Here is a 20,539-nt window from a genome sequence, read left to right as displayed (position 1 = left end):
GGCGATCCCAAACTACAGAGGAAGGTGTGGTCCCCGGAGCCAAGAGCCGGCGGTCCAACACCAAAAGGAAGGCGTGGTCCCGGGAATCAAAAGCCGGTCATCCACCGGATGAAAGATGCGACACCGGCGAAAGAGATCGATGACTTTCTCTCTCTGAAAGATACAGAGAGAGTTAAGAGAGAGAAAGTCGATCCCCTATCTAAATTATAGTTATGTTTTTCTCAGATATGATAACTAAAGAAGAAGAAGACGATGTTTGAAAATGAAATAAAACCAGGACTTACAACAAACTCTATATATATCTTTTTTTAAGTTAAAACTCTATATATTTAGGTTGTTATTATGGAATCGGAAGCTTTAATTAAGCTTAAATTTAACACACAAATTGCAGCTAGCAACCGGTCGTGATAGGGTGGCAATATTTTTCACATACTAGATTACAAATTTCAATCTTTGAAGCTTTACAATTTAATCTTTGACAATAATATATGAATACCTAACTCCAAGAATATAGTACATTATATGTTGGTGTATATGTCATACATATATGTATTATAATGGTGGATAATGTTTGAAGAAAAGATAACCAAATGGACAAACTCAAAATCTACTTTTTCTTCTAGTCCAAAGAGTGGGTGACTTTTGATATTAAAGACGTGTATTTCTTTCTTTCTGTAAACATTAAAAAAAAAAGCATGAGAAAAATTAATAGCCCTTGAAGATATTTTTTGTGACTGTTCTTGAAGATATCACAAACAAATAAGCTGTTCAAAAATATTATATTCTGTGAAAAACGTAAGCTGATTTACACCAAAAAAAAACGTAAGCTGGTGGAAAGAGAAGGTTTGTGAGAATAAAGGAAGCTTCATCTTCGTCGGACTCTCAGACGAAGAGGAAGGCCGAGAAAGAATCTTGAGAATCATGGAGATTTCAAGAAGGAAGAAGACTAATATTACGAGGAGTACGAAAATGAAGAAGAAGAAGATAAACAAGTTGAGATTATTAACAGAGATAAACATAATAATAAAGTTAGTAGTAGTAGTAGCTTGGAAGAAGCAGAAAAATGGAAACATGAAGAATTAGCGGAGGAGGAGAAGAAGCCAGAGATGACGGAGAAAACGGTTGCACTGCCGTCATCTAGACGGTGGAGGAGGAAAAACACACCCGTGAAGAGCTGGTAAATTTTTATTACCATGTCAATGTACTCTTTAATTTTGTGTATGTTCACCATGGATTAACTATTGCTGGACTAAAAACCCTTATGGGACGAAAAGTACATTTTGCTTTATAATTTCTTGGATCAGTTTATTCAAAACAAGAAACAAGTTTTTTTGCCAACTAGTTTTTGTTACAGATTTAGATAATCAAAGCTATTTTCAGTAAAATCTCTGACAGTTAAATTAAATAAAATTAATTGTTTCATAATAATGCTTTATAGAGGGATTTCTAGTTGTAGTAGGTTGTTTATCGTTTTTGGTTTGTGTAGTTGATGTTTACGTGGTGAATAAACAAGTTAATAAACTATTGTATATTGCTAGTGAAACAAGTCTTTTAATAAAGTCACAACCAAGGTGACATCTAAATTTAAAACTTGATTGTTATAAAGTTTGATATGATTTCAAAACTTTAACTAACGTCTTCCCAAGAGTTATATATAGCACTGTAGTTGTCACAACAACAAAAAGAAACACAAAAGCTTTAACAAAATGAGCTAAGCTAAAACCGCCTGGGGCTGTGGTTTAGGGTGATGATGCCTTTCCTTCTTGTAACGCAACTGCTCTGGATCAAACCCACCTTCCTCTGCTCCATACACCGCCCATGATGGTGTTTCTGCCATATAGTCTCTGCTCGTGAACGGTTCTCCAGAAGCCACCTATGCAATTTCATTCATAAAATGTCAGTAATTATTAGCATGAAATCTTGAATTTTGAGATTGATCAGTGTTCCTGGATTTGGTTTAAATAACTAACCAGATCATGGAACTTTTCATAGTCAATCCAAGTAAACCACTTTCCATCCACTTTGAACTTGTCGGTTCTCCCTAGAAGAACACAGCAAGAATGCGCGTGCTCGCAAGCTACTTCGTACTCTCCATTGCTCTTCAGAGACAGAGCTTCTGAGAATGCTTTAACATCTGCGTGCCATGGTACATTCTCCATTGTCAACTTTGATGTTGCGGATCTGTTAAGATTAACACATAAGTTATGATTTGCGTGTAACAAGAGTGGAGAGATAGAAGAGAACAAGTTAAACACACTCACGATCCACAATATGTGACTCCTTTGATCTCGATGAAATCAGGTTTCCCGATGCTGAAGAGGTTGAAGTAAGCTTCTAGCTCCTCTGTGTTCCATCCTTTGACAAGTGTTAAACGGTAGACGGTTCGCTGCTGCTTCTCCTGGAGAGCTTTCAAGGAGTCCTGGATACAAATGGTACAGAGATTATTATATACCTTTATCTTAATTCACATTTCACTTCGAAGGTTTTATTACATGAACGAATTTATTTTAAATACTCACAATAAAGCGCTCCCAGAAGTCCGCAAAGAGAGGCCTATCAATAGCCTTCAAGCTCTCTTTGGTGGCAGCATCTACACTTACGTACAACTGTAGATATCAAAAATAATAAGGAAAATCTGGTTCAGTACGTGTGCATGAAGAGCTTTCAAAGCTCACCTTTTGAAATAACTGATATGTAGACAACAGACACCACAGACCTGGGTGATGGGCTTCATCATCAAAATCTTTTCGGGGAACTGCGCATTAGTAACCAAAAATGTGGAGATACGCTTTCCATGTAGCTCATCTACAAGGGCATTGATCTCTGGATACATAATTGGCTCACCAACAAGTGACAACGCACAATGCCTTGGTGTTAGACCTTCTTGTAATTTCTCTGCAGTTACACCTGAAGAACATTTCCCGCCAATAAAGCGTCAGCTTCTGACATTCAATTAATTGGTGAAAACAAATCAATCAAGCAACAAAAACACGCAGATTATCTTTGACTTCCAAGAGTGCCTACTGCCTAGAAAGCGCCAAGCTCACTGTCTTTTTTGGTGCAAACAAAGGTCTAAATGGCTTTCATAATACATGCAGAATTAGGATAAAGATATAATCAGACCTGGAACTCCTTTCATCTGTTTAATCATCTTTGTATGAAGATCTAGAGCACCTTTCACAATCTCTTTAGGATCATCCATCTTCCACTGCCAGCTCTTTCCCACAGGGTTTGTGTGATGCCTCCAGCAAAAGACACATTTGTTTGCACAAGCCAGACTAGGTGTTGTCTCCATGCACCTTGTTTATTCGAAAACCAACATAAGAATCACAAACTATACGCCTATTAGAGGGGACAGAACTTCGAATCAAACCTGTGACTCTCAATGCCATAAAAGGAGTGCTTGTAGCAACCTCCCCTGCCTCTAAGCTGCGACTTCGTCCATCTACAAATCTTAACTCCACTATGCGAACCAATGATCTTATATCCCTGCAAGTTCCACAAAACTTCAGAAAGTCTATAGAACCATATATACATTTGAAACAAAGTCCAGAGAATCAGCAACCTGCTTGGTTAAGCTAGCTCTAATAACAGGAGTCACCATCTCCTTCTTCCCATCACCTTTATTCACTTTCACTACACCATTCTTCCTTGAAGGAGCTTTCCCAGCAATATCTTCAAGATCAACAATATCACCATTCCCTTCCTCCTCCTCCTCCTCATCTGTTGAATCAACATATTCACCATCACTCACAAGTCCAACATCACCATTATGCAAAATCTCAGCTCCTTCTCGAGCAGAGCCTCCCTTCAGAACTCTAATCACTCCATCACACCAATCCCTAAACACTCCCTCCATCTCTCCGTCGTCAACGTCTCCTTCCCCCACCGGAACCATCTCAACCCCACCCAACCCCACCATCCTCCTCGCCAGCTCCTTCCCCACAGCGTTATACGCCTCTCCATACGCACGGCTCCCGACGCCGAACACGGCGAACCTGCAATCCGATAGAATCAGCGACCCGACTCTGAAATCCTCGGCGCTCTCGGAGAGCCAGTCGACGAGAAACTCTCCGTCCTTCGGCGGCTTCCCTCCCTCCCACGTCGACGCGACGAAGATCGCTACCGTCTCCTTCGGGAGATCCTCCGGCTCGTAGCTTCGCGGATCGACGAGGTCGAATGCGACGCCGTTTGACGCCAATAGGTCGCGGAGGCGTTGTGCTAGGGCCTTGGATGTGCCGGTTTGGGAGATGAAGAAGATCTTTCCTCTGATGGTGGCGGCGCTAGGGTTTAGCTTTGAGGAGAGGGTTTTGAGACGTTTCAGGCGGCGGTATTTGTGGATGCAGTAGAAAGTGGTTGCTGAGAGTAAAGCGATTAAAGCTAGTCGAGAATGTATGGAGGAGGAGAAAGCCATGGAGTGAGATCAATGGTTAAGATTGGAGATTAAACCGGCGGCGCGTGGTGGTCACCCGAAACTATGAATTGAGAGAGAGGGCGAAGAGAGCTCTAGAGTCAGTGTGAGGTTTAAGGAATGGGCCCATTTAAATTAGTTCAAAGCCCATCAAATCTGTCTAGAAATCAATAAGACATAAACCACGGATAAAGTGGCTTTGAAAGATTTAACGGCAGAAAAATCTGAATCCAAATAATCAAACCAAATTCGATCCAAATAGCACCAAACCTAAATTGAAATTGGTTAAATATCTAAACGGCTTCAAAATTTTAGTATTTAACAAATCGGAGCTGAACCAAATCCAAACCAAAGTATTTAAAAACACTCAAAGTCAAACACTCAAAGTCGGTTTCTAATTATATTTTTTTTTCAATAATCGACGGTTTTTCTCTAAATTTTATAAAACATGGCTTTTGTTTTCTTGAAGTTACAGTTTTTATAACACTAAATCCTGAGCCAAAAATTGATACCAAGCGAGCCGACTAAATGCTTGAAACTGAAATCCAAATTGATCCAAACTGAAATTTAAAAAATTTATGTATACTGATATAAAATAAAATTATTAACCAAAACAATCGATATACCAAAAATTTGAAAATCTAAATTAAAAAATAGTCTCACAATTTTAAACTAATATTCAAAACATAAATAAATATTTCAAATATTTAAATACGTGTTTTATCTTTATATTGATAAAATATTTTGAAAACTCAAAACTAAAGTATTATACAAATAGGAAATAAGTATCAGAAAGAATTATAAAATATACGTAAACCTGACTTGACTATATATATATATATATATATATATATATATATATATGTAAATGGGACTTAGAGAAATGAAATCGAAAACCTGAAAGTTCAAAAAGTTGATCCTGAATCATAAGCTTAGGTCTGGCGTTCGGATGTCCAATTGGGTTTGGTTCGGGTTCAGCCAGGTTTTGGTTCTCATGGAACATGAAATTTGACCATATTTAGATATGTTAAAATTTAGGTTTATGTTCCAGATATAGTAACACATCGTAAATCCAATTGAACCCCTTTTAACTTCAAGTTCAGTCTTACTTAGGATTTTGGTTACTTTGTTTGTGATTCGAAAGTGCACTCTTTAGGTCACCTATTGCTCTAACAAAAGCTTTGTGGCATGATACATAAGTGGTCATTATGAAGGAACTGTCAGGAAATTGGTATATGATTTGGGGTATCCAAGTGAGGCTAGTATACTGTATTGCTCTTCTAAGTTTCTGACCAGCAAAAATGATTTATTGATTGTTAATACTTGCTGTGGTCAAATAATCCAGCTGCTAGAGTGGACATTTGATTGGAATTACATGGTCAGAGGCTTTGTGATAGACAAAAAGAGAGGAAACATCTTAAAGGTGAATGAAAATTTTGTAATTGATTGAACTCTCACAATAACTGTTGCCTCTTTTCCTAAATTAATTGTTGATCATGCAGATGGATCGCCAGAAGTATGTGAAAGTAGCTTACCATGGGTTCAGAGAGCTCTCTAAAGATGATAAAGTTGATATCTACGGCAGCAGCCTAATACAAAATTCTTTTGATGAGCCCGATTATGCTCTTATAGATACCCTCTTTTCTTTGGCTGAAGCTTATCTGTTTGCGCGACTTGTTGATTTTAAAAATAATAACCCAAAAAAGATTTCCAAGGAAGTTGAGTAAGACTATTTCCCATACTTATTACCGTTTTGATATTCTCTATAGTCTTCAATAAAGTATATGTTATGCATGTGATTGTAACATTGCTAAGGGATACTCTGTAACTTATGCCTGTCATTAGTTTTTTCTTAAAAAACATATCACTAATTTATTCCTTCTCCAATGCGTTCGTGTAGTTATGATCGTATGTATAAAGATGTTCGGGCTGCTGCTGATCTGTGCCACCGTGATGGAACTTCAAAACAGATGCATGGTAGCAAAAGAACCTAATATGTAAGGCTGATGTTATGTTGTTCATGACTCTTCTTTGAAAATTGGATATGTACCATCTCTGTTGGAATTTTTTCCCTTCCTTCTTTACATATTTTAATTTGACTTTTTGTCAAGTATATCAATGAGGATACTACGATTGTACCACTTATAAAAATGATAAGAGATTCTGGACGTTCTACTTTCTTGGTGACCAATAGGTAAATGCTAATGATATATTTTATAAACTTGCCTGATATGGTGCTTGCGCAATCGATTAAACTTTAGATTTGTAAATGGTTACATGCTCTAAAGTTTTAACTTAAACTATTGTACCATGTTTCCCTACACTTGTAACAGAAATATCGAACTTGGGAAGATTTTAAAAACGTCTGTGAAATCTTTTTATGAGACAGTGTGTCAACATTAATGATTTACTATTGCCTGTTATGGTATAATCAGTTTTTTTTCTCTGCTTGCTGAGATGGATTTTCGATTAACATTGTTGCAGTTTGTGGGACTACACAAAAATTGTGATGCATTTTCTCTGTGGAGGGCGCACGGTAAAAGGTTCTCATACTTGCAACTTTGATTGGCTCCAGTACTTTGATGTTGTGATCACTGGCAGGTCTTTTCCTTTCCTAGGTCTCTTTAATCTAATGCTCTGAACAAAATCATGGTGATAACAATAGTTATGTGTTATTGGATATCAATTTGTAGTTGAATTTATTGTTTCTGGAAATATTATTCCCCATTTTATTTGTTTGTTATCTGATTTGAATCTCTCTTTTTTTGTGAAGTGCAAATCCTGGATTTTTCCATGAAGAGAGTCGTGCCAACATGTTTGAGGTGGAACCTCAGTCTGGAATGCTTATTAAGACTGAAAATGGAACACCTATGCCTCAGGTTTGACTTAACAAATTTTGAGACTTATTCAGTCTTTCAAATGTATTTCTATTCCAAATGATCCTTGTGTATATATCCGTCACAATTGTTTTTTTTGTTTGCTTGAAAGGTGAGAGATCCTTCACCAAAAACTTTACCAAAGAGTAAAGATAAAGGCTGTCGAGTTTTTCAAAATGGAAATGTGGGGCATCTTCACAGTTTGCTCTCCATTGAGTCAAGTTCACAGGTATTTTACACTAGCTTTATCTCACTCTGGACTAGAAAGATCAGTCTGTTATGAAACACAGATATTCTGTAAAAGTCTAAAATAACTGGATGTACCATGCCATACATCTGTTGTGACTTATTCAGCTATTCGATCTTACTAGGTTCTTTACGTTGGTGATCATATATATGGTGATATCTTGCGCAGCAAAAGAAGTTCTGGGTAAGGTTTTCTTTTCCAAATATATGTTTTTCTTCTGTTTTGTTTTGTGAAGAACTTAACGAAACTTCATGGGTTTAATTGACCTGTATCACTCCCCTAACACCTTATGACTGGTGAACGTAGCATCTAAGTGGATAGAAACACTCTTTTGTTGATGAAGATAATATAGTATCATAGGGGTTAGAAGAAACTGGTAAAAGTGTTTTTGCTTGTGAGAGCTACTTGCAGCTTAATGTTTCTTCATTTTTCAGGCTGGAGAACTATGCTTGTTGTTCCAGAACTAGAAAGAAATTTGAACTTCTATGGGAACTGAGGGACATGCGAAAGGTGAATGGATCCTCACGTTCTATATCTTATTAATATAAGAGATGATTTTGTGATTAGTAACAACAGCCCTTAACAATCTGATAATTTTTTGGTGCGCAGAAACTTATTTTGATGAGGAATGAACGTGACTCAGTTGAAGATAAAATTCATCACTTGAACTGGTCCCTCAATTGAGTTTTCTTTAAATTTGGATGTACACCAAAGAAATCTGTGTTGCATATATTAGAATCTTAATTGTTATAGCCATTTTCACAAAACGTTTTTAATATTAGGTTTGATGATATGAATGACAAGCATGAAATGTTATCAGCAGTCAAGGACTTAGAGGTAAAATAGAATTTGTGTAACCCCTGAATATTTCAATAGTTGCATATCAAGTGCAACAACTAGTTTCAGTCTGTTAGAAACTGTTCATGTCATGGGTTCTGGTTACTGCAGTTTCACAAGGTATGGGGCCAACCGATGAAAACAGGTTAGCAGGGTTCTCGATTCGCTAACCAGGCATACAAACATTTTATATTTTTGCTTTCTTATGTGGCAGCTTGAGTGTTTTGTGTTTGTGGGAAATTGATTTGTCAAACCGCTTTTCTTCCTAATTATTCATGAAATACATATTTATTTTAGTCATTCAATAGTATCTTAGCAGTGTATTCAATGTAATGTTTGAATTTATTTGATTTTATTGAGTGTTAGATGTTTTATACGAATTAAAGAGTTTAATATGCAACACTCTAGAATCTCAGCTACAACTATGAGATTTAGATTTTTATTTCTTAAAACTAAAAGAACACTATCCAAACACTCTTAAATCACTTAAAAACTTTGAAACCATATAACTCAAATGTTTTGAATAACAATAGATTACAGAGTATTTTATGAAATGTTAGGTTCAATTATAGTGAATCTCAAATGTTTTAAAATTTATTTTGAATAACATTAGATTTGTCATTTTAATATAAATTTCCTTAAACTTTCAACTGAACACACCTTCGTTAGAGTATTTTTGGTACTTTTCGAGATTGAAATTGGGTTTGGTGCGATTTCAAAATTTTCAAGATTTTTCGGTTAAAATCCATAACTCAAAATAGAGCAGAACAAAACTCATTCAATAATTATGTTGGATTCAGTTTGGTTTGGATTCATTTTTATAGGATTGGTTCGGTTAATATTATCCGGTTTAATTATCTTAGCTTTAGTGGACGTATAGTTTAGTAGCTTGGCTTCGTTTCAAGGCCCATTTAATTTAGGTTTAAGGCCCATAAACTCTGTCTAGAGATCAAAAAGCCAGAACCACGCTTAAGCCACGTGGCAATCTTCCTAGGGATCTCTTCTTCTGCCACACACACCTCGTTTCCCTCCCTCCTTCCTTCCTCGCCTGAGAGAGAGAAGAAAAAATAAAATAAACAAATAAATGCAATTGAATTGGAAGGAATATTCGCCGGAAAACCACCGGTAAATGTCTCATTGCTTATATTCGAATCCAACCTTTTCGGCGACATTACCTATATGTTTTACACCTACTACTACTATTATTCTCTATCTCGAACACGATTCACCTCCCTCTCTCCGCCTATATAATAATAATAATACCATGCGTCTCTCCAAACGCCACTTCTCTCCTCTTTCTCTCTGTCTCTCTGTATTTTCCTCTGGTTTTCGTTTCCCTGGAAAATTTCAAGCTCAGAGACGATTCCTCAACTCCTCTGCTGCTGGTTAGTTCTTTTATTCGACTTTTTGGTTTATTTTTCTATGGAGTTTGGTTGATTGGTGTCGTAACCACACGAAGCAGTTCATTAACTTTGCGGTCTGTGTGTGGTTCCATGTAACTGACTTTGCTAAGTGGTTGGAGAAATTTCGTAGTGAACCTTTGGATAGAGAAGGAAGGTGTGCTTAATTAGTAGCTATCTCAATTTTTAGGAATCTTAGGATCAGGACTTAACTTGTCGGAAAGCTTGTGTCTTTTGATCAAGGTAAGATGTTAGGTTTGTTTTGTTCCTCTTTGGTGGTTGGTGGTGGTAGTGGATCATGTTGATAAACAAACCATAGTGGTCTTAACATGTTAGTTAGTTTGTTTTTATTTTCATTTTAGGGGTTTTGTTACTTTTTTTTTGTCCTTGGTGCTAGTGGATCATGTTGATCGTATGACTCATGTTGAATCATTCCATCTCCCGTAGAAAACGTGTCATCAGATTGTTTATCTTCTCACGTGCTTCTATGTTTAGCTTTGGTGGGTTCTGACTAACGAGTTGTTTCTTGCATATTCTTATTATCTATTTTTGGATATAGCTTGTTTCCTTCTCTATTCCATTCCATGTGTTGCGTATACGTCATATGTCCAAAAATAAAGTTATGCTTCCTTTGATCTTCTCAGGGGCAAGCCAGTTGTGTTTCAAGAGTTCAATGGAAGAACAGCGAGCTAGTGCTCTTAGTGAAGGTGTGGTACAGTTTCACAATGTTGGCTCAAGGGATGGATGTGAAGCTCCCCATAAATGGTCATCTCCTGGAGGAGGAAAGAAAATCGATTTGAAGAAACAAATCTTCTGCAACAGATCGTTGAACATGAGAAATATCATTGCCGTAGGCTTTGATATGGACTACACTCTTGCTCAGTACAAGTCTGAAACTTTTGAGTCCCTTGCTTATGAAGGAACTGTCAGGAAATTGGTATATGATTTGGGGTATCCAAGTGAGGTTAGTATATTGTATTGCTCTTCTAAGGTTCTGACTAGCAAAATGTGTTTGATTGACTGTTAATACTTGTTGTGGTCAACTAATCCAGCTGCTGGAATGGACGTTTGATTGGAATTACATGGTTAGAGGCTTGGTGCTAGACAAAAAGAGGGGGAACATCTTAAAGGTGAATGAAAACCTTTATTTGGATTGGACTCTCATAATAGTTATTGCTCCTTTTTCTAATGGACTGTTGATGATGCAGATGGATCGCCACAAGTATGTGAAAGTAGCTTACCATGGGTTTAGAGAGCTCTCTAAAGATGATAAAGTTGATATCTATGGCAGCAGCCTAATACAAGATTCTTTTGATGAGCCTGACTACGCTCTCATAGATACTCTCTTTTCTTTGGCTGAAGCTTATCTGTTCGCGCAACTTGTTGATTTTAAAGATAATAACCCTGAAAAGATTCCCAAGGACGTTGAGTAAGTCTATTTCCCATTTTTATTACTGTTTTGATATTCTCTAGTCTTCAATAAAGTATATGTTATGCGTATGGTTATAATATTGGTAACCGATACTCCCTAACTTATGCTTGGCATTAATTTATTTAAAAACGTATCATTAATTTATTTCTTCTCCAATGGTGTTCTTTCAGTTATGCTCGTATGTATAAAGATGTCCGGGCTGCTGTTGATCTGTGCCACCGTGATGGAACTTTAAAACAGATGGTAGCAAAAGAACCCAATAGGTAAGGCTGATGTTATGTTCATGACTGTTCTTTGAAAATTGGATATGTACCATCTCTGTTGAAAACTTTTTTCCCCCTTCCTTCTTTACATATTTTAATTTGTCTTCTTATCAGGTATATCAATGAAGATACTACGATTGTACCACTTATAAAAATGATAAGAGATTCTGGACGTTTTACTTTCTTGGTGACCAATAGGTAATGCTAACGACATATATTTTATAAACTTGCCTGCTATGTTGGTTGCGCAGTCGATAAAAATTTAACTTCGTAAATGGTTACATGCTCCAAAGTTTAACTTAAACCATTGTAACCTGTTTCCCTGCACTTGTAACAGAAATATCGAACTTGGGAAGATTTTTAAAAACATCTGTGAAATCTTGTTATGAGACAGTGTCAATATTAACGAGTGTCAATATTAATGATTTATTATCGCCTGTTATTGTATAATCAGTTTTTTTTTCTCTGCTTGGTGAGATGGATTTTTGATTTAACATTGTTGCAGTTTGTGGGACTACACAAACATTGTGATGAATTTTCTCTGTGGAGGTCGCACGGTACATGGTCCTCATACTTGCAACTTTGATTGGCTCCAGTATTTTGATGTTGTGATCACTGGCAGGTCTTTTCCTTTCTCAAGTCTTTTTAATTTAATGCTCTGAATAAAATCATGTTGATAAAAATAGTTATATGTTTTTATTGGCTATCAATTTGTAGTTGAATTTTTTGTTTCTGGAAAATATTTCTCTCTTTTTATTTGTCTGCTGTCTGAATTGGATCTTTTTTTGGTGAAGTGCAAAACCTGGCTTCTTCCATGAAGAGAGTCGTGCCAATTTGTTTGAGGTGGAACCTAAGTCTGGAATGCTTATTAATACTGACAATGGAACACCTATGCCTCAGGTTTGACTTAATGAATTGCGAGACTCACTCAAGTGTCTGAGATGTACTTCTTATCCAAATGATTCTTGTGTATAATTGTTTTTTTTTGGTTGAAAGGTGGGAGATCCTTCACCAAAAATTTTACTGAAGAGTAAAGATAAAGGTTGTCGAGTTTTTCAAGGTGGAAATGTCGGACATCTTCACAGTTTGCTATCCATTGAGTCAAGTTCGCAGGTATATCGCACTAGCTATTTCTCAAAAAGCACTTATCCCACTCGCGATTACAAAGATCAGTCTGTTATGAAATTACATATATTCTAAAGAAATCTATAGTAACCGGACGTACTATGCCATGCTTTAGTTGTCACTCATTCAGCTATTTGAACTTACTAGGTTCTTTACGTTGGTGATCATATATACGGTGATATCTTGCGGAGCAAAAAAGTTCTTGGTAAGGTTTCCTTTTCCATTTATAGACTGTTCTTCTCTTTTGTTTAGTGAAGTAACTTAAACGAAGACCTATGTAGGGATTAAGAATATGGTATGTTAGGTCCCTAACACCTTATGACTGGTTCGCGTAGCATCTAAGTAGGCTAAATGCACTCTTTTGTTGATGAAGATAGTATCATTGGTGTTAAAAGAAACTGGTAAAAGTGTATTTGATTGTGAAAGCTACTTGCAGCTTAATTATTCTTCATTCTTCAGGCTGGAGAACTATGCTAGTTGTTCCAGAACTAGAAAAGGAGGTTGAACTTCTATGGGAACTGAGGGACATGCGAAAGGTGATTGATCCTCTCATTCTCTATGTAGTTAGTATGAGAGAGATGGTTTTGTGATTAGGATCAACAGCCGCTAATGATCTCCATAATTTATTTTGGTTTGCAGAAACTTATTTTGATGAGGAATGAGCGTGATTCAGTTGAAGACAAAATTCATCACTTGAACTGGTCCCTAAAGTGAGTGTTCTTTAAATTAAGATGTACACCAATGAAAGCTGCGTTACATAGATTAAAATTCTTAGTTGTAACCAATCTTATCGTTCAGGTTTGAAGATGTAAACGAGAATGATAAGCAGGAGATGTTATCAGCTCTCAACGACTTAGAGGTAAAAATAGAATTTGTGTAACCCCTGAATATTTCAACAGTTGCATAGTTGTTTTAAGTCCACACTTATGTTTTTGGTGGGATTTGACAGTCTAAAAGAGATCAAGTACGACTAAGTCATCAACAAGCTCAAAGAGAAAATCACCAAAAGGTAATGTTGTGTATCAAGTGCAACGACTAGTTTCAGTTCCAATCTGTTAGAAACTGACATTGGTTTTGGTTACTGCAGTTTCACAAGGTCTGGGGACAACTGATGAAAACAGGTTACCAGAGTTCACGATTCGCTAACCAGGTTTACAACATTTTATATTTTTGCTTTCTTATGTGCTAGCTCGAGTGTTTTGTGTTTTTGGGGAATTGATTTCTCAACCCGCTTTTCTTCCTAAATCAGGTCGAAAGGTTTGCATGCCTATACACAAGCCAAGTCTCTAACCTACTCTTGTACTCACCAGACAAGTATTACAGACCTAGTGAAGACTTCATGTCCCATGAGTTCCATCTTCTTCCTCTAGAATGATTGATCAATGAGACTTGTTAAAGAAAGACCAAGCTCTAAAGTCAAGAGTATATCAAAGTATTGGTTTGGTTGGTGCTTATTCTTACTGTCTATAAGCTTCCTTAGTTTCTTCTTAGTTTCAGTTTCACTTGAACAACTACAAGTTTGAGAATCTAATGAAAATGTTTTCTATTGTCATTTGCTTTGTTTTCTTTGTTAAGCCACTTCCGGACCCAAACCAGTTTATTTGTCAATTACTCTTGTTAACTTCTTCCTGATCACCTTAACCTCCATTTACTTAGTTCATGGAACACTCTCAGTTCTGGTTTAGGAGAAAATCTTACGATTCTGAAGCTGTGCATTCAATTCCTCCAAAACTGTAACTGGCTGCTGGAAGAGAAGAAGCAGAACAAGTTATGTTTGGTGCTTTAGACAACCTTTTCCACCAAAAGAGAGATTAAACCAAAGGATATTGGAATTTGCATTGTGAATTGTAGTGTCTTTAACATTGCACCTTCACTATCTGCAATGACTGTGAACAAACACAAGTTGATAGGTAACATCAACAGCTTTTACCTCGGTGGAATGGGTTGTAGGGTTGGGGAAGTTAGCCTAGCTAAAGATCTGTGGTTCATAGGAGCACTTTTGTAGTTGCTGTCAGGAAGATTGCATCAACAACACCATGTAAGGTTACAATTCTAGATCATCATTATTCATTTCTGGCAATGTTGATGTTCAGATTTATCTCTGTATGAAGAGTTTGATCAAATTACAAAAAAACTTGAATGTTTGTTCATATACATTGAACAGAAGATTATTGACACACAACTTTGAACAAAAAAAAAATATTGACACACAACAAACAAACAAATTTTAGTAACTTCTCAGCCCAATTAACAACAGCTGGAACATTTCTCCGTTTCTTCTTGTTCGTGGCCAAAAGAGAGAGGGAGACCAAAAAATGAAATTGTTTTTGAGTTTTTCTCATCTGAACAAGGCTTGAAGTTCTTCAAGCGTTTTCCCTTTGGTCTCAGGAACCCACAGAGTCACGAACACCACTGTGAATGCACAAACCAAACCGTATAGAGTGAAAGTTCCTGCTCAGAATTAACCAAAACCCCCATCAACAAAATGACCTATCGTGTGTTGACAGAGAGAAAAGAGGAAGATAGAGTGAGGGAGAAACCTCCACTGCTCCAGGCTAATAGCAAGTTTGCGGTCATGGTGATCAACCAAGAGATAAACCAATTGGCTAAAGTTGCTATACTTCCAGCTAAACCCTTTATGTTCACAGGAAGGATCTATTTACCAAAAACAACAACAAAGCAAGCAGATGGTAGTTTAGTAAAGCTTTTTTCGCTGTTTGGTTCTTACCACACTTAGTTCTAACATCTAATCACCTCAGACATAATGAGCCACGGAATTGGTCCCATTCCCAATGAGAAAGAAACAACCATTGCCTGTAATGATTCAACGGACTTAAAGCAAAGATAATAATAGCTCACTGCTTCAAAAATGTTTCAATAATAATATAACAAACTTACCACTACTCCAACTACTGACAAGATACTCAGCATACTGTACATGTCTGAATCGTGAGACACAAATTCCTAAACAAGAGATGTTAAAAACTCAAAACGTCAAATACTGGGTTTTTTGCAGAAGATTGAAAAAAATGGTGATAAGGGAAGTTAGAACTTATAAAGTACCTTAAGGTAGAAGGCAGCTGCAACAATCACTAGGCTTATCGTCATCCCAACAGAAGAAATCTACAAAACATTCCCATTTGCCTTATTAGAAGTTAATTTTGGGCATTTCTTGAATTCTTCTCTAGAGAAAAGTTCTGAAGATATGAAACTAATGAACTAATAATACTCACGGTAAGAAGAAGACGACGACCTGCTTTGTCCACCAACCATGTTGATATTGCAGTCGCCACTACCTGAATAGCACCGACCCCAAATGTTGCTGCGTTACTCGATGTAACTCCTAAAAAATGACAAAAAAAAAATGTTATGTAATGATATGAAACAAGAAGCATCAAGTGTTCTTAGAGCAAGGACCTACCTGCAGACTCAAAGATTGTACTGGAATAAAACAGGACACCATTAATTCCACCGAGTTGTTGAAGTACAAGCAAACCTATACCAACCTATTACACACGCAACAAAGAAACAGAGTTTTAAGATGCTGTTTCATACGGTAAACAAAGTATCTTCCAAGGGAGAGATATTTAACGTTTGTACCATAAGTGGGAAATAGTATCTCCTGCGCTTGAGATCAACAAACCGAACTGTAGACGATCGTTTCGTAGACGTTCCCACAGATCTCTGCAGATATGCAGACAATATGAAAAATAAAGCTTTTGAAAGTCATTCATGGAAGGAATCAATCATACTCAGCGGTAATATTACCTTGATTTCATTAACCTCAACGGTAATATCAGTCTCAAACCCTCTAAGAACTTGTAATGAGGTTTCAAAATCATCAGTCATACCCATTTTTGCCTACAAATTTAAAGCAAAGCATCCCATAAGAGTGTAATAACCAAATATGCACCAACTCAATAAAAATAAGTGGAACTTTCTAAGGCGTACCAGCCAACGAGGGGACTCAGGAATGAAAAAGAGACCAGGTATCAATACTATGCATGGCAATGTCCCTAAAGATAAAGGAAGACAAGAGAGAAAAGTGATTAGAGAGCATGTTGATGAGTCATAATCATAAACTAGTTTCAGGCTCTGTGTAATGAGATTTACCCAAGACTGCAAGGATTCTCCATGGAACAAAGAGGCCAAGTAAATAAGCCAACATTATTCCAATTGTCACAGAAAGCTACATCAAAAAATGTTAAGCACTAAGAATCTGTTTCATGAAATTAAAAAGAAGAATCAGTCAGCTAGAGGTGACAAACCTGGTTAACAGAACCCAACCCTCCCCTCATATTCTGTGGAGATATCTCAGCAATATATACAGGCACCTAAAACCAAGAACCGAGTTGCATAAAACTCACTGGAAACTTGTTATTCTATAAGCAAACAAACTAGGCGAGTTCAGTGTTACCGTGTAAGAGATGATCCCAACACCAAAACCTTCTAAAAGTCTTCCCATGTAAAGAAAAGAAGTATCCTACAAATACCATAATGATGTAGAGAGATAAGGTAAAAATCTAAAAATCTCCAGAGATCTATTTTGCTTATATATATACTCACTTCTGCAAATGATATGCAAAGCCAGCCAATGATATTAGGAATTGCAGCAATCATCAGAGACTGTCCAAAGAAACACACAATAAGTAAAACAAAGATGAAGAGATCATCACATGGATCAATTCAAGAATCAGTTAAAAAAAAACAAAGTGTACCCCTTTTCTTCCAATGTATTCAGCGATCTGACCACTGGCAATAGCACCAACCATAGCACCCACATTGGACAGAGAACCAAACACAGAGTACTACACATGGACAAAAAAAGATCAAAAAGTCAAATAAGGGACCAGGCAGCAGCTCTAGACATAGGATCGGTCTTATTACCTCAGATACAGTCAAACCAAGATCCTTGATGATTGCAGCTTGAGTTGGAGAAGAGTAACCACACTGGTCCAAAAAAAATGTATAAAGTCTCAAACTTTCTAAAACAAAATGAACAAGTAAAGGTGAGATTTTTCAACGACTTACAGTGAATCCGAATTGAATAGGACCAAGAGCAATGATCAGAACACAAGCAAGAACAGAGATTGAGTTGTCTTTGATGACTTGAGACGAACCCATCATGCTCGATTGTCTTGAGCCCATCCGGTACCAACTTCCTGTGTGCATGAAAGGTCGTCGCAGCTCATTCCTGGCCTCCTCTGTCTCATCCCTCGAACTCATCTTTTTGATTTTCTTTATGTCTCTACACTCTCAAATCTATTGTCTTTTCTTATCAAAAGCTTCAAGATTGAGGAAGTAAAATGCCGATTCTAAACGGGAAAAGTCAACAAAAACTCCTGTGAGGACTTTCTGAGAATGACGATAACTTGGATAAGAATGGATTGAGAAATGCCGTCTTATAAAAGAAAACGAAGAAATGGAAGATAATGTGGTGTGTATATGGCGGTGATGTAGTGATTATTTGCTGAAAGAGACAGAGAGATCATGAGACTGCTTCAGACAGTTTTTTTTAGATCACATACTGTCGACGCATAAACCAAATTTGGACAAAAATAAAGGTCTTGTCTGGATAAATGGATATAACTTTTTTTATGTAATAATTCTTCTTAAAATTAAAAGAGTAAAACCTTGAGATAGTAATAAAACACCCTGTGTTCAAATAAAGAGAAACATCTCTAAAATAACATTAACTAGAATTTTATCTATCTGCGCAGATATTTTTTTCTATTTATATATAGTTTTGATTTTGATTTTGATTTTTATAATATTTTTAAAATATATTATTTACAATTTGATGTTATATAATGTATAAAAAATCATTATTCATGTATATTTTTGGTATTATTAATATAATAATTTATGTTTCAAAATGTAATTTAATTTTTCATTAGTTGCTGAATACCAATGTATTTTAATTTTCAATAATCAAATAGAGAAACATCTTTAAAATAGAGATAAAAGTAAGTAGTTGATGTTTTGTTAAAAAGTTAGTGTTAAATGTAATTAATGTTGTATTTGACTAATATAATGTGTATAAATAATAGTTACATTTTTATATTTTAAATTTATATCAGTAATTTACATTTATGCGTAAAAGAAATATTTGTGTTTTAAGATTTGTATTATATATAATTTATATTTTAGTTTTATATGTTTTGAGTTTATTGCAATTATTTATATAAAATGAAAATATTAAATATAGTCGATCGAATATATTTTATGTTTTAGTTTTTATAATTTTTATTGAATAAATTCTGCGAATTTTAAATTATATTATGTAATAATATAACAACAAATGAATATTAGCCATGAATTTATGTATCAAATTATAAGAATATATCGTTACATGTATATTTGATATGATTTATGAAAAAAAGATTGTTATAATGATACACATACATGTAGGATATTTAAATAACCTAAAAATTAAAGAATATTCATTTGAAATTTCATTTGTTTAGTGTAAAAATATTAGTATCTTACTAAAGAATATTCTTTCTGATTTCTTTAAAGAATTATTTTTGATTAATTAATGTGAATATCAAATAAAAAATATTAAGTTATTAATGAGAAGGTCCAATTATAAATTATTACAGTAGATTTTTCCAATGACTTTATTTTAATAGAGTAGATAAATAAATTTAAAAAGTTATTACAAAAACTTTTTTTGTTTTATATTGAAGTTAAAATTAGGGTAAATTAAGTTTTTCTTATTAAATGAGTGCTGTTTTGAGAATTTTTAGAAAATATTATTTTGGAGATTTTTCTAAATTAAATATATATATATAACCAATAAACTATGCAGAAAATAGATAATACCCTGGCAATAAATTGAATACATATTTTGTAATATTCCGGATAATTCTATCCAGTTTTCAAAGGCCAGCAAAATTTGCCATCAAAATATATGTTTTTTTCGTCAAACTTATCCATATACTAATTGATACGGATATGTGAACTATACATGAGAACTTATATTTGAACTGAAATTAACAAACATATTTCAAAGATAACTAAAAGGTATGGTCGTAACTTGAAGAAACTATCGGTTTTGTTGGAATTTTAGTCTTTTTTGTGTACACTGGATTTTTAGTCTTTTTAACAACTCCAAACAGTTGGTTTTGAATCAAATCGCTAAAAACTATCATGTTTTATAGGCTAATTATTGTCCAAAAAATTATGCAACTCATCATGTAATATCGATAAGCTCTTACAACATCTTTGCACTTCGAATATTCCATGTTATTTCATAGACATTATTCCAGAACTATCCGGTCCATAATTTATCCAAGTCCAAGAAGCATGGATATGGCATGTCAAGGATTAGAGAAGGTTTGGCAAATTATTAGAGTTTTTTCACTTTTTGCGTTTTTAGTTTACATTTCTATAATTTTCTAGAAAGAGAAATAAATTTTGATCATCAAGCTTTGAATTATTTTTTAATCAAAAATTAGTATTGTTTGTCTTGCATATATTGGTCTGATAATATAATTTGGGCCAGAGAAACTTATTTCTTGTCTTTCAATATATAAAATCCATCAAAATATACAGATCAGAAATTTGTCTAGATACGTAAGCCAGAATATTATTTTTAAAGATGGTAGACTTTATATTAAATAAAAAAAATATTTATTTTCATTGTTTTTTAGTTTGCTGTTTGGTAGAAAGAAATAAAAGAACAAAAAACAAAACGAGCGAAATGTGAGGTAAGAGATGGTCAGAAAGACAGAGTATCATATCACACCAAACACGTCTTTGTGATCTGATATTACTGTCTCCACATCACCACGATCTAATTTTTTTTGTTGACCACAAATATTTATATATCTGCATTGTACATAACACTGATCAAGTCTTTTTGTTTCCTCCTCGTTCCTCACATGTACAATCACTACAAAAAAAAAAGTCATTTAGCATCATTTAATTTATATTTTTGCATTAG

The 20,539-nt window shown here is 35.2% G+C and overlaps 3 protein-coding genes and 1 pseudogene across 3 annotated transcripts; 2 read left to right on the top strand and 2 right to left on the bottom strand.

Moving 5' to 3' along the window:
- The first annotated feature begins 567 nt into the window (after positions 1 to 567).
- On the top strand, positions 568 to 1,293 carry LOC108869017 (annotated as a pseudogene).
- Positions 1,294 to 1,574: 281 nt separating this feature from the next.
- LOC103830661 (S-adenosyl-L-methionine-dependent tRNA 4-demethylwyosine synthase) lies at positions 1,575 to 4,519 on the bottom strand. Its single transcript, XM_009106468.3, has 8 exons — positions 3,566 to 4,519; positions 3,374 to 3,489; positions 3,124 to 3,299; positions 2,717 to 2,907; positions 2,520 to 2,606; positions 2,262 to 2,419; positions 1,971 to 2,181; positions 1,575 to 1,873 (listed from the first exon to the last, which is right to left on the bottom strand). The coding sequence occupies exons 1-8, from the start codon at positions 4,412 to 4,414 to the stop codon at positions 1,712 to 1,714; spliced, it is 1,950 nt and encodes a 649-aa protein (XP_009104716.1). The 5' UTR covers positions 4,415 to 4,519; the 3' UTR covers positions 1,575 to 1,711.
- Positions 4,520 to 9,344: 4,825 nt separating this feature from the next.
- On the top strand, positions 9,345 to 14,215 carry LOC103830660 (5'-nucleotidase domain-containing protein 4). The gene is made up of 16 exons (XM_009106467.3): positions 9,345 to 9,756; positions 10,416 to 10,735; positions 10,824 to 10,901; positions 10,980 to 11,200; positions 11,374 to 11,466; positions 11,581 to 11,664; positions 11,972 to 12,088; positions 12,261 to 12,366; positions 12,463 to 12,579; positions 12,739 to 12,796; positions 13,051 to 13,127; positions 13,231 to 13,301; positions 13,390 to 13,450; positions 13,541 to 13,600; positions 13,679 to 13,741; positions 13,841 to 14,215. The coding sequence occupies exons 1-16, from the start codon at positions 9,501 to 9,503 to the stop codon at positions 13,964 to 13,966; spliced, it is 1,908 nt and encodes a 635-aa protein (XP_009104715.1). The 5' UTR covers positions 9,345 to 9,500; the 3' UTR covers positions 13,967 to 14,215.
- Positions 14,216 to 14,633: 418 nt separating this feature from the next.
- Positions 14,634 to 20,334, bottom strand: LOC103830659 (sugar transporter ERD6-like 6). Its single transcript, XM_009106466.3, has 17 exons — positions 17,623 to 20,334; positions 17,479 to 17,541; positions 17,310 to 17,399; positions 17,158 to 17,217; positions 17,009 to 17,074; positions 16,860 to 16,925; positions 16,705 to 16,780; positions 16,543 to 16,607; positions 16,360 to 16,452; positions 16,192 to 16,275; positions 16,013 to 16,097; positions 15,825 to 15,934; positions 15,655 to 15,714; positions 15,490 to 15,555; positions 15,346 to 15,405; positions 15,132 to 15,246; positions 14,634 to 15,042 (listed from the first exon to the last, which is right to left on the bottom strand). The coding sequence occupies exons 1-17, from the start codon at positions 17,815 to 17,817 to the stop codon at positions 14,930 to 14,932; spliced, it is 1,467 nt and encodes a 488-aa protein (XP_009104714.1). The 5' UTR covers positions 17,818 to 20,334; the 3' UTR covers positions 14,634 to 14,929.
- Positions 20,335 to 20,539: the final 205 nt, after the last annotated feature.

The sequence above is a fragment of the Brassica rapa genome, chromosome A07 (genome assembly GCF_000309985.2).
Source record: "Brassica rapa cultivar Chiifu-401-42 chromosome A07, CAAS_Brap_v3.01, whole genome shotgun sequence".
NCBI lineage: Eukaryota > Viridiplantae > Streptophyta > Magnoliopsida > Brassicales > Brassicaceae > Brassica > Brassica rapa.
This window is presented reverse-complemented; position numbering and strand designations above follow the sequence as displayed.